We start from the raw sequence: 13,474 nt of genomic DNA on the forward strand, positions 1-13,474 counted from the left end.
TGTATCAGAGCTCCTCACACATGCATCTGCATGTCATGCTTCTCAAAAACAAGTGCGCAATAGAGGCGCGAAAATGAGACTCTGCCTATGATTAGGGAAAGCCCCTAGAGAGTAAGGTGTCCAAAACAGTGCCTGCCGGTTATTTTACATAATTCCCAAGATTAAAATAATTCCTCAAGGCTATGGAGTATAAAATATGTTTATATATAAATCGATTTAGCCCAGAAAATGTCTACAGTCTTAAAAAGCCCTTGTGAAGCCCTTTTTTTCTTTCTGTAATAAAAATGGCTTACCGGATCCCATAGGGAAAATGACAGCTTCCAGCATTACATCGTCTTGTTAGAATGTGTCATACCTCAAGCAGCAAAAGTCTGCTCACTGTTCCCCCAACTGAAGTTAATTCCTCTCAACAGTCCTGTGTGGAAACAGCCATCGATTTTAGTAACGGTTGCTAAAATCATTTTCCTCTTACAAACAGAAATCTTCATCTCTTTTCTGTTTCAGAGTAAATAGTACATACCAGCACTATTTTAAAATAACAAACTCTGGATTGAATAATAAAAACTACAGTTAAACACTAAAAAACTCTAAGCCATCTCCGTGGAGATGTTGCCTGTACAACGGCAAAGAGAATGACTGGGGAAGGCGGAGCCTAGGAGGGATCATGTGACCAGCTTTGCTGGGCTCTTTGCCATTTCCTGTTGGGGAAGAGAATATCCCACAAGTAAGGATGACGCCGTGGACCGGACACACCTATGTTGGAGAAATAGACGTTTTTTAACAGTCACAACCAACTGCCACAGCAAGCTGTGGCCCTACCTTCCCCAATAAACGACTTTCGAAAGCCTTTGGGCCCTTTAGAGATGTCCTATAGCATTCAGAGGGCCTTTGAGGGAAGCTGGTTGTCACAGTTTGTAATTTTAACTGCACCAACTGTAACTTTTATACTACAACAGTGGAAATTGTTTCTAGTCAAAATTTAAGCCAGCCATGTGGAAAAAACTAGGCTCCAATAAAGTTTTATCACCAAAGCATATATAAAAACGATTAAACATGCCAGCAAATGTTTTATATTGCATTTTTATAAGGGTATTACCCCTGGGAGTAAGCATGATACCAGTCGTTATTAAATCACTGTATTCAGGCTTAACGTACATTAATCCGGTATCAGCAACAGTTTTCTAGTGTTTTCCATCTCTAGAAAAAATTATAACTGCACATACCTGATAGCAGAATAAACTGCACGCCATTCTCTCGCTGAAGTTACTTCATCTGTGTAATCCCCTCAGAAATATGTGAGAACAGCAATGGATCTTAGTTACAACCTGCTAAGATCATAGAAACCTCAGGCAGATTCTTCTTCTATTTACTGCCTGAGATAAAATAGCACAACTCCGGTACTATTTAAAAATAACAAACTTTTGATTGAAGAAAATAAACTAGCTATATTTAACCACTCTCTCCTACAACGTCCTTGCTTGTTGAGAGTTGCAAGAGAATGACTGGGTATGACAGTTAGGGGAGGAGCTATATAACAGCTCTGCTGTGGGTGTCCTCTTGCAACTTCCTGTTGGGAATGAGAATATCCCACAAGTAATGGATGATCCGTGGACTGGATACACCTTACAAGAGAAAAGAATAAATAAGGGGGTGTTGGGTTGGTCTGTGGGGGGGAAGCTACACTACAGAAAAAAAAAAACATAAAAAATAAAAACACATTTTTTTTCTGCAGACAGCTACCAGTACCCAAGATGGCTCCCAAAAAGGCAGAAGGGGAGGGTTAGAGAGCTGTTTGGGGGGGATCAGGGAGATTGGGGGCTAAGGGGGAAATCCTACACAGCAGCATATGTAAATATTCTCTGCCAGTACTTAAGATGGGGGGGACAATTGTGGGGTGGGAGAGGGAAGGGAGCTGTTTGGGAGGGATCAGTGGGTGTGATTTGTCAGGTGGGAGGCTGATCTCTACACTAAAACTAAAATTAACCCTGCAAGCTCCCTACAAGCTACCTAATTAACCACTTAACTACTAGCCATAATACACGTGTGATACCAAAGCCATATATGTCTGCTATTTATAAACAAAGGGAATCCCTGAGAAGCATTTATAACCATGTGTGCCATGATTGAACAAGCTGTTTGTAAATAATTTCAGTGAGAAACCTAAAGTTTGTGAAAAAGTTTTTGAAAAAGTGAACAATTTTTTTTATTTGATCGCTTTTGGCGGTGAAATGGTGGCATGAAATATACTAAAATGGGCCTAGATCAATACTTTGGGATGTCTACTACACTAAAGCTAAAATTAACCCTACAAACTCCCTATAAACTCCCTAATTAACCCCTTCACTGCTGGGCAAAATACACGTGTAATGCACAGCTTTATTTAACGGCCTTCTAATTACCAAAAAGCAAAGCCAAAGCCATATGTCTGCTATTTCTGAAGAAAGGGAATCACAGAGAAGCATTTACAACCATCTGTGACATAATTGCACAAGCTGTTTGTAAATAATTTCAGTGAGAAACCTAAAATTGTGAAAAATGTTACGTTTATTTTTAATTTGATCGCATTTTGCGGTGAAATGGTGGCATGAAATATACCAAAATGGGCCTATATCAATACTTAGGGTTGTCTACTATACTACACTAAAGCTAAAATTAACCCTAGAAGCCCCCTACACGCACCCTAATTAACCCCTTCACTGCTGGGCATAATACACGTGTGGTGCGCAGTGGCATTTAGCGGCCTTCTAATTACCAAAAAGCAAAGCCAAAGCGATATGCCTGCTATTTCTGAACAAAGGGGATCCCAGAGAAGCATTTTCAACCATTTATGCCATAATTGCACAAGTTGTTTGTAAATAATTTCAGTGAGAAACCTAAAGCTTGTGAAAAAAATTGTGAAAAAGTGAACAATATTTTTTTATTTGATCGCATTTGGCAGTGAAATGGTGGCATGAAATATACCAAAATGGGCCTAGAACAATACTTTGGGATGTCTAAAAAAATATATACACATGTCAAGGGATATTCAGGCATTCCTGAAAGATACCAGTGTTCCAATGTAACTAGCGCTAATTTTGAAAAAAAGTGGTTTGGAAATAGCAAAGTGCTTCTTGTATTTATTGCCCTATAACTTGCAAAAAAAGCAAAGAACATGTAAACATTTGGTATTTCTAAACTCAGGACAAAATTTAGAAACTATTTAGCATGGGTGTTTTTGGTGGTTGTAGATGTGTAACAGATTTTGGGGGTCAAAGTTAGAAAAAGTGTTTTTTTCAATTTTTTCCTCATATTTTATAATTTTTAAAATCATGAAAGAATAATTTTGGGTTTAATGTCCCTTTAACAAAGTACCATACCTCATGTTTACTAAAAAAAAGTTCTGTGCTAAGAACAATTCTGGAAAAAAAATGTCATTATTTTTAAAGTAATTGAGCTTAGACATAATGTCAATAAGTCAGAGTGGTTTACAGAATACTTTATTTTTAAGGACTGTACTGAAATTCCACTTACCCTTGACATCATACCTTAAACATAAATTGCACCACAGGTTCAATAAGCAATATAAACAAAGCTGAGGCGCAGAAATAAAAGCATAAAGCAAATACTATAGATTTCACCTCAGCTGAACCTACCTGGGTTCGTAAAATTTCACCTTTTGACAACTGCATATCACCAGTCAGCTCTTTCACTGTGACACCCAGTGGCTCTAGACGCTTGCTAAAGTAATTTGTCATCTCAGCTGCCAAGGCCTTCATAGGAGCTACATACACAATCTGTACAAAAAGAACGCCAATGTGATAAATGAGCAAAACTCAAGTTGTTTGTCCTAATGCAACAAATACAAATCGCAATTTATGGTGAAATATGATTTCAGGCACTTAAAGTGAAATAATGTAATAGTGATATATGAAAAGCAGTTATCTCTGCTGGATAAGTGTACAATTGTTTAGAGGACAATGAATTTTATTTATATCACTTTGAAAATTGGTCCTGCACCAATGCTTAACATATTTTAATAGCTTTTACACGGGTAATATGATTTTTAGGACCCAAGCAAGAATTGTTGTATTAATACTAAACTAATTAATAAATGTCATAAAACTCATTAATAAATGTATAGAACTCCTGATTGCTTCTAAACAAATTGCAAATACTTATTACATACTGTTAGCTATTTTTCAAGTACACAAAATAGAGCATATCCATACCTTAAATTCATCTTTTTTAATAACACCTTGTTGAATGTTCTGACGAATTTCATGCAAAACTGTAAGCATAGCAATGTTTGTTTTCCCAGCGCCTGTGGGTGCGCAGATGAGCATGTTCTCATTTGTGTTGTAAGCAGTCTCAAAAACAATGGACTGTATACGGTTTAGTCGTTTTAGTCCTTTGAATACAAGTTGCCCAATCTAAAAGTGAACAAAAATAAAAAATTAAGTATAATTATTCTAAAAAAATAAATAAAAATAACACTCAATGCAGAAAAACACATGCCTAGATTATGAGTTTTGCGTTAGGAGGGGTGCAGTGCTAACAAGCAGTTTATGCTCACCGCTCACTTACAGACAGCGCTAGTATTACGGGTTTTTACAAACCTGGCGTTGGCCGCAAATAAGTGAGCGAAGAGCAAAATTTTGGAGGGTGGGGTCCCTCACACTTTTTCATAGGCTTAATAGGGTTTCTAAGCGCAGTTAACCAAATATCTTTTCTACATCCACATCTCACCTCAATACCAGCACTGCATACGTTAGCGGTGAGCTGGCTGAACGTGCTTGTGCGCGATTTCCCCATAGGAATCAATGGGGGAGAGCCGGCTGGAAAAAAAACTAACACCTGCAAAAAAGTAGCGTAAAGCATCAGCCAATAGGATTTTTTCTACCTTAATTCCGATTGGCTGATAGAATTCTATCAGCCAATCGGAATTGAAGGGACGCCATCTTGGATGACGTCATTTAAGATGGACCCGCTCCACGCTGGATGGATGAAGACTTCTGCCCGTCTGGAGGACCACTTCGCCCGGCTTGGATGAAGACTTCTCCCGGCTTCGTTGAGGACTTCGGCCCAGTTGGGTGAAGACGTCTCCTGGTAAGGTGATCTTCAGGGGGTTAGTGTTAGGTTTTTTTAAGGGGGTATTGGGTGGGTTTTAGATTAGGGTTGGTTGTGTGGGTGGTGGGTTTTAATGTTGGGGGGGAATTGTAATTTTTTTTTCAGGTAAAATTACTTTGGGGCAATGCCCCGCAAAAGGCCCTTTTAAGGGCTATTTGTAATTTAGTGTAGGGTAGGGCTTTTTTATTTTGGAGGGGCTTTTTTATTTTGTTAGGGGAATTAGATTAGGTGTAATTAGTTTAAAAATCTTGTAATTTCTTTATTATTTTCTGTAATTTAGTGTTTGTTTGTTTTTGTACTTTAGATAATTTTATTTAATTTATTTTAGTTAATTAATTTAATTGTAGTGTAGTGTTAGGTGTAATTGTAACTTAGGTTAAGTTTTATTTTACAGGTAAATTTGACTTTATTTTAACTAGGTAGTTATTAAATAGTTAATAACTATTTAATAACTATTCTACCTAGTTAAAATAAATACAAAGTTGCCTGTAATATAAAAATAAACCCTAAGCTAGCTACAATGTAACTATTAGTTATATTGTAGCTAGCTTAGGGTTTATTTTATAGGTAAGTATTTAGTTTTAAATAGGAATAATTTAGTTAATTGTAGTAATTTTATTTAGATTTATTTAAATTATATTTAAGTTAGGGGGTGTTAGGGTTAGACTTAGGTTTAGGGGTTAATAACTTTATTACAGTGGTGGCGATGTTAGGGCCGGCAGATTAGGGGTTAATAATATTTAAATAATGTTGGCGATGTTAGGGCCGGCAGATTAGGGGTTAAAATATTTATTTTAGTGTTTGCGATGTGGGGGAGGCTTCGGTTTAGGGATTAATAGGTAGTTTATGGGTGTTAGTATAATTTTTAGCACTTTAGTTAAGAGTTTTATGCTACAGCGTTGTAGTGTAAAACTCTTAACTACTGACTTTTAAATGCGGTACCAGGCTTGAAAGGAGGTTCTACCGCTCACTTTTTATTAGACTCGTAATACCGGCGCTATGCAAGTCCCATTGAAAATATAGTATACGCAATTGACGTAAGTGGATTTGCGGTATTTCCGAGTAAAAAAAGTGAGTGGTACACCTGTACTTTCAAGACTCGTAATACCAGCAGGTGTTAAAAAGCAGCGTTAGGAACCTCTTAGCGCTGCTTTTTAAGGCTAATGCACAACTCGTAATCTAGGCCACAGTTTCCAAATATTATACACTTGTAAATTTAGAAACAAAAAGGATATAAAAGTGTGAAAACAGGATGAGAAGATTATCCAGTTTTCTAAATCCAATTAAAGAATTACACGTGACATTAAGCTTTAATAAAATTGTGATGCCAAGTTTATGTAACTGAAACAATAACATAAATTGGCTAAATATATAAATGCTCAATGATAAATACATGTTATGAATTTTCTTGTATTTTTGTTTAATATCTAATAAACACACACTGATTCAAGTCTGTAGCGCACCTACTTAACAGTGGTCCCTGATGCAAACTGTTTTTGCACCCCACAAAGGTAACTCAGTAGTAAGCAATAGTAATAATATACATGCGGCTCTGTATAATGATTTTGAGGATAGATAGATGATAGATAGAAGATAGATAGCAACTTGCACTAATACAAGGCTCCCCTGCATTAAAATAGAACACATTCTGCACAATCCTATGTATATATTAACTGCTATGGGCCCCCAGCACTTGGGCTCTGGTACCATTGCATCTGCTGCCCCACTGGTAGTTCCACCCCTGATTCAAGCCATTTCAGTATTAATACATGGAGTGATTATTCCACTTAAGGGACACTTTATTCAAAATTAAAACGCACATGAGTGCATCTCAATGTTCAATAGAAACATACTTTTACAATACACAGATGTTTCAGGTATATCTTTTACTAAGCATGGGTAAGAGGAGAATATGATATGTGCATACAAACCTACTCAGGAAGTCGGTAGTGACATTTATCATATTGAGTTTTGTTTCAGTTATATAAGCAAGCTTAGTAGTTGAATGTGGGTGCACAGAGCAAATGCACATATATTGTGGGTACCCCATATATACTAAAAGCTATCACTAAAACAACTAGTGAATAACATTTACTAGAAGCAGTTTTACTGCTTTTGATTATAATTCCATTTTAATACAAATGTTTTATTTACAATGAAACTGCAATATAAAATGTTATCATGCACCTAAAGAAGCAGTATGGAAACAGAGGTTATCGTAATTTATTTATTTCAAATAATAATGACATGGCTCTTGTGTGATGATGCAGTAGAAATGGGTATTACCTGGTAAAGAACAAACTATTTGCGCCATCTGGCAAATATGTTATAAAAAAGTAAATATATATATATATATATATATATATATATATATATATATATATATATATGTATATATATATAGCTGCCAGGGTGCTATTGATAAGTATAAAGCAGATAAGTGAAAAAGCACTCACTGGACTTCTGACATCAAAGTGATATTTTATTTGTGACGTTTGGGGACCACAAAGAAGAAGAAGGGGCGTATATAATATAAAAATATATATGTTACAGGTAAAGTCAGAAATTTGACATTCCCCAAGCAGCTGATGGTAAAGCCTGATGTAATGTAATTCCCCCATCTACCCGCAGATCCTCTGGCATCCACCCCAAGAAAAACTTGAGGAATGAGGTTTACAAGGGGGGCTTTGCCCACTTGAACCCACCAGGCGGAGGCAAAAAACATAATTTATGCTTACCTGATAAATTCCTTTCTTCTGTAGTGTGATCAGTCCACGGGTCATCATTACTTCTGGGATATTACTCCTCCCCATCAGGAAGTGCAAGAGGATTCACCCAGCAGAGCTGCATATAGCTCCTCCCCTCTACGTCACTCCCAGTCATTCGACCAAGGACCAACGAGAAAGGAAAAGCCAAGGGTGAAGTGGTGACTGGAGTATAAATTAAAAAATATTTACCTGCCTTAAAAACAGGGCGGGCCGTGGACTGATCACACTACAGAAGAAAGGAATTTATCAGGTAAGCATAAATTATGTTTTCTTCTGTTAAGTGTGATCAGTCCACGGGTCATCATTACTTCTGGGATACCAATACCAAAGCAAAAGTACACGGATGACGGGAGGGATAGGCAGGCTCTTTATACAGAAGGAACCACTGCCTGAAGAACCTTTCTCCCAAAAATAGCCTCCGATGAAGCAAAAGTGTCAAATTTGTAAAATTTGGAAAAAGTATGAAGCGAAGACCAAGTTGCAGCCTTGCAAATCTGTTCAACAGAGGCCTCATTCTTGAAGGCCCAAGTGGAAGCCACAGCTCTAGTAGAATGAGCTGTAATTCTTTCAGGAGGCTGCTGTCCAGCAGTCTCATAAGCTAAACGAATTATGCTACGAAGCCAAAAAGAAAGAGAGGTAGCGGAAGCTTTTTGACCTCTCCTCTGCCCAGAGTAAATGACAAACAGAGAAGACGTTTGTCGAAATTCCTTAGTTGCCTGTAAGTAAAATTTTAGAGCACGGACTACATCCAGGTTGTGCAGTAGACGTTCCTTCTTTGAAGAAGGATTTGGGCATAAAGAAGGAACAACAATCTCTTGATTGATATTCCTGTTAGTAACTACCTTAGGTAAGAACCCAGGTTTAGTACGCAGGACTACCTTATCCGAATGAAAAATCAAATAAGGAGAATCACAATGTAAGGCTGATAATTCAGAGACTCTTCGAGCCGAGGAAATAGCCATTAAAAATAGAACTTTCCAAGATAACAACTTTATATCAATGGAATGAAGGGGTTCAAACGGAACGCCCTGTAAAACATTAAGAACAAGGTTTAAACTCCATGGTGGAGCAACAGTTTTAAACACAGGCTTAATTCTGGCCAAAGCCTGACAAAAAGCCTGGACGTCAGGAACTTCTGACAGACGTTTGTGTAACAGAATGGACAGAGCTGAGATCTGTCCCTTTAATGAACTAGCAGATAAACCCTTTTCTAAACCTTCTTGTAGAAAAGACAATATCCTAGGAATCCTAACCTTACTCCAAGAGTAACCTTTGGATTCACACCAATATAGGTATTTACGCCATATCTTATGGTAAATCTTTCTGGTAACAGGTTTCCTAGCCTGTATTAAGGTATCAATAACTGACTCAGAAAATCCACGTCTTGATAAAATCAAGCGTTCAATTTCCAAGCAGTCAGCTTCAGAGAAGTTAGATTTTGATGTTTGAAGGGACCCTGTATCAGAAGGTCCTGTTTCAGAGGTAGAGACCAAGGTGGACAGGATGACATGTCCACCAGGTCTGCATACCAAGTCCTGCGTGGCCACGCAGGTGCTATTAGAATCACTGATGCTCTCTCTTGTTTGATTCTGGCAATCAATCGAGGAAGCAACGGGAAGGGTGGAAACACGTAAGCCATCCTGAAGTCCCAAGGTGCTGTCAGAGCATCTATCAGGACTGCTCCTGGATCCCTGGATCTGGACCCGTAACGAGGAAGCTTGGCGTTCTGTCGAGACGCCATGAGATCTATCTCTGGTTTGCCCCAACGACGAAGTATTTGGGCAAAGACCTCCGGATGAAGTTCCCACTCCCCCGGATGAAAAGTCTGATGACTTAAGAAATCCGCCTCCCAGTTCTCCACTCCCGGGATGTGGATTGCTGACAGGTGGCAAGAGAGAGACTCTGCCCAACAAATTATCTTTGATACTTCCATCATAGCTAGGGAGCTTCTTGTCCCTCCCTGATGGTTGATGTAAGCTACAGTCGTGATGTTGTCCGACTGAAACCTGATGAACCCCCGAGTTGTCAACTGGGGCCAAGCCAGGAGGGCATTGAGAACTGCTCTCAATTCCAGAATGTTTATTGGCAGGAGACTCTCCTCCTGACTCCATTGTCCCTGAGCCTTCAGAGAATTCCAGACGGCACCCCAACCTAGAAGGCTGGCGTCTGTTGTTACAATTGTCCAGTCTGGTCTGCTGAATGGCATCCCCCTGGACAGATGTGGCCGAGAAAGCCACCATAGAAGAGAATTTCTGGTCTCTTGATCCAGATTCAGAGAAGGGGATAAGTCTGAGTAATCCCCATTCCACTGACTTAGCATGCACAGTTGCAGTGGTCTGAGGTGTAAGCGTGCAAAGGGTACTATGTCCATTGCCGCTACCATTAAGCTGATTACCTCCATGCATTGAGCCACTGACGGGTGTTGAATGGAATGAAGGGTGCGGCAAGCACTTTGAAGTCTTGTTAGCCTGTCCTCTGTCAGGTAAATCTTCATTTCTACAGAATCTATAAGAGTCCCCAGGAAGGGAACTCTTGTGAGTGGAACGAGTGAACTTTTCTTTTCGTTCACCTTCCATCCATGTGACCTTAGAAATTCCAGCACTAACTCTGTATGAGACTTGGCAGTTTGAAAGCTTGAAGCTTGTATCAGAATGTCGTCTAGGTATGGAGCTACCGAGATTCCCCGCGGTCTTAGTACCGCCAGAAGAGCACCCAGAACCTTTGTGAAGATTCTTGGAGCTGTAGCCAATCCGAATGGAAGAGCCACAAACTGGTAATGCCTGTCTAGGAAGGCAAACCTTAGGTACCGATAATGATCTTTGTGAATCGGTATGTGAAGGTAAGCATCTTTTAAATCTACAGTGGTCATGTATTGACCCTCTTGGATCATAGGTAAAATTGTCCGAATAGTCTCCATCATGAACGATGGAACTCTTAGGAATTTGTTTAGGATCTTTAAGTCCAGGATTGGTCTGAAAGTTCCCTCTTTTTTGGGAACCACAAACAGATTTGAGTAAAACCCCTGTCCCTGTTCCGATCGTGGAACTGGATGGATTACTCCCATTAACAAGAGCTCTTGTACGCAGCGTAGAAACGCCTCTTTCTTTGTCTGGATTGTTGACAATCTTGACAGATGAAATCTCTCTCTTGGAGGAGAGTATTTGAAGTCCAGAAGGTATCCCTGAGATATTATCTCTAGCGCCCAGGGATCCTGAACATCTCTTGCCCAAGCCTGGGCGAAGAGAGAAAGTCTGCCCCCCACTAGATCCGATCCCGGATCGGGGGCCCTCAATTCATGCTGTTTTAGGGGCAGCAGCAGGTTTCCTAGTCTGCTTGCCCTTGTTCCAGGACTGGTTAGGTTTCCAGCCTTGTCTGTAGCGAGCAACAGCTCCTTCCTGTTTTGGTGCAGAGGAAGTTGATGCTGCTCCTGCTTTGAAATTACGAAAGGAACGAAAATTAGACTGTCTAGTCTTGGCTTTGGCTTTGTCCTGAGGCAGGGCATGGCCTTTACCTCCTGTAATGTCAGCGATAATCTCTTTCAACCCGGGCCCGAATAAGGTCTGCCCTTTGAAAGGTATATTAAGCAATTTAGACTTAGAAGTAACATCAGCTGACCAGGATTTTAGCCACAGCGCCCTGCGTGCCTGAATGGCGAATCCTGAATTCTTCGCCGTAAGTTTAGTAAGATGTACTACGGCCTCCGAAATGAATGAATTAGCTAGTTTAAGGACTCTAAGCCTGTCCGTAATGTCGTCCAGAGTAGCTGAACCAATGTTCTCTTCCAGAGACTCAATCCAGAATGCCGCTGCAGCCGTGATCGGCGCAATGCATGCAAGGGGTTGCAATATAAAACCTTGTTGAACAAACATTTTCTTAAGGTAACCCTCTAACTTTTTATCCATTGGATCTGAAAAAGCACAGCTATCCTCCACCGGGATAGTGGTACGCTTAGCTAAGGTAGAAACTGCTCCCTCCACCTTAGGGACCGTTTGCCATAAGTCCCTTGTGGTGGCGTCTATTGGAAACATTTTTCTAAATATCGGAGGGGGTGAGAACGGCACACCGGGTCTATCCCACTCCTTAGTAACAATTTCAGTAAGTCTCTTAGGTATAGGAAAAACCTCAGTACTCGTCGGTACCGCAAAATATTTATCCAACCTACACATTTTCTCTGGTATTGCAACTGTGTTACAATCATTCAGAGCCGCTAACACCTCCCCTAGTAATACACGGAGGTTTTCCAGTTTAAATTTAAAATTTGAAATATCTGAATCCAGTCTGTTTGGATCAGAACCGTCACCCACAGAATGAAGTTCTCCGTCCTCATGTTCTGCCACCTGTGACGCAGTGTCTGACATGGCCCTAATATTATCAGTGCACTCTGTTCTCACCCCAGAGTGATCACGCTTACCTCTTAGTTCTGGTAATTTAGCCAAAACCTCAGTCATAACAGTAGCCATATCCTGTAATGTGATTTGTAATGGCCGCCCAGATGTACTCGGCGCTACAATATCACGCACCTCCCTCTGAGCGGGAGATGTAGGTACTGACACGTGAGGCGAGTTAGTCGGCATAACTCTCCCCTCGTTGTTTGGTGAAATTTGTTCAATTTGTACAGATTGACTTTTATTTAAAGTAGCATCAATACAGTTAGTACATAAATTTCTATTGGGCTCCACTTTGGCATTGCAACAAATGACACAGGTATCATCCTCTGAATCAGACATGTTTAACACACTAGCAAATAAACTTGCAACTTGGAAATACAATTCAATTAGAATAATATTAAAACGTACTGTGCCTTTAAGAAGCACAGAAGATCTATGACAGTTGAAAATTAATAAATTGAAACAGTTATAGCCTCAATCCTTGTAAACAACACAACTTTAGCAAAGGTTTAATCCCATTAGCAAAGATAACAAATTCTGAAAGCAGGAAACAAATTACAGAATAAACGTTTTTTATCTCAGTCAAACTATAATTCTCACAGCTCTGCTGAGAGAAATTACCTCCCTCAAAATAAGTTTTGAAGACCCCTGAGCTCTGTAGAGATGAACCGGATCATGCAGGGAATACAATGAGTTGCTGACTGAAATATTTGATGCATAGTAAAAGCGCCAAAAAACGGCCCCTCCCCCTCACACACAGCAGTGAGGGAGAACAGAAACTGTCAGAAAAACAGATTAAGCAACTGCCAAGTGGAAAAATAGTGCCCAAACATTTATTCACACAGTACCTCAGCAAATGAAAACGATTTTACATTCCAGCAAAAACGTTAAACATAATCTCTAGTTATTAAACAGCTTTATGTATTTCTTACAGTGTAATTCTAGTGAAGTACCATTCCCCAGAATACTGAAGTGTAAAGTATACATACATGACATTATATCGGTATGGCAGGATTTTCTCATCAATTCCATTGTCAGAAAATAAAAACTGCTACATACCTCTATGCAGATTCATCTGCCCGCTGTCCCCTGATCTGAAGTTTACCTCACTCCTCAGATGGCCGAGAACAGCAATATGATCTTAACTACTCCGGCTAAAATCATAGCAAAACTCTGGTAGATTCTTCTTCAAACTCTGCCAGAGAGGTAATA

The 13,474-nt window shown here is 39.6% G+C and overlaps 1 protein-coding gene across 1 annotated transcript in view; it reads right to left on the reverse strand.

The window, feature by feature from the left end:
• The window catches only part of ASCC3 (activating signal cointegrator 1 complex subunit 3), a 1,409,126-nt gene that overhangs the window by 1,072,219 nt on the left and 323,433 nt on the right, over positions 1–13,474 (reverse strand). Inside the window, exons 9-10 of the mRNA XM_053710577.1 lie at positions 4,209–4,409; positions 3,633–3,773 (exon numbers count right to left, since the gene is read on the reverse strand). Of these exons, the coding sequence (XP_053566552.1) occupies positions 3,633–3,773; positions 4,209–4,409 (342 nt within the window). The remainder of the gene's footprint in view (positions 1–3,632; positions 3,774–4,208; positions 4,410–13,474) is intronic.

The sequence above is a fragment of the Bombina bombina genome, chromosome 4 (genome assembly GCF_027579735.1).
Source record: "Bombina bombina isolate aBomBom1 chromosome 4, aBomBom1.pri, whole genome shotgun sequence".
NCBI classification, from domain to species: domain Eukaryota; kingdom Metazoa; phylum Chordata; class Amphibia; order Anura; family Bombinatoridae; genus Bombina; species Bombina bombina.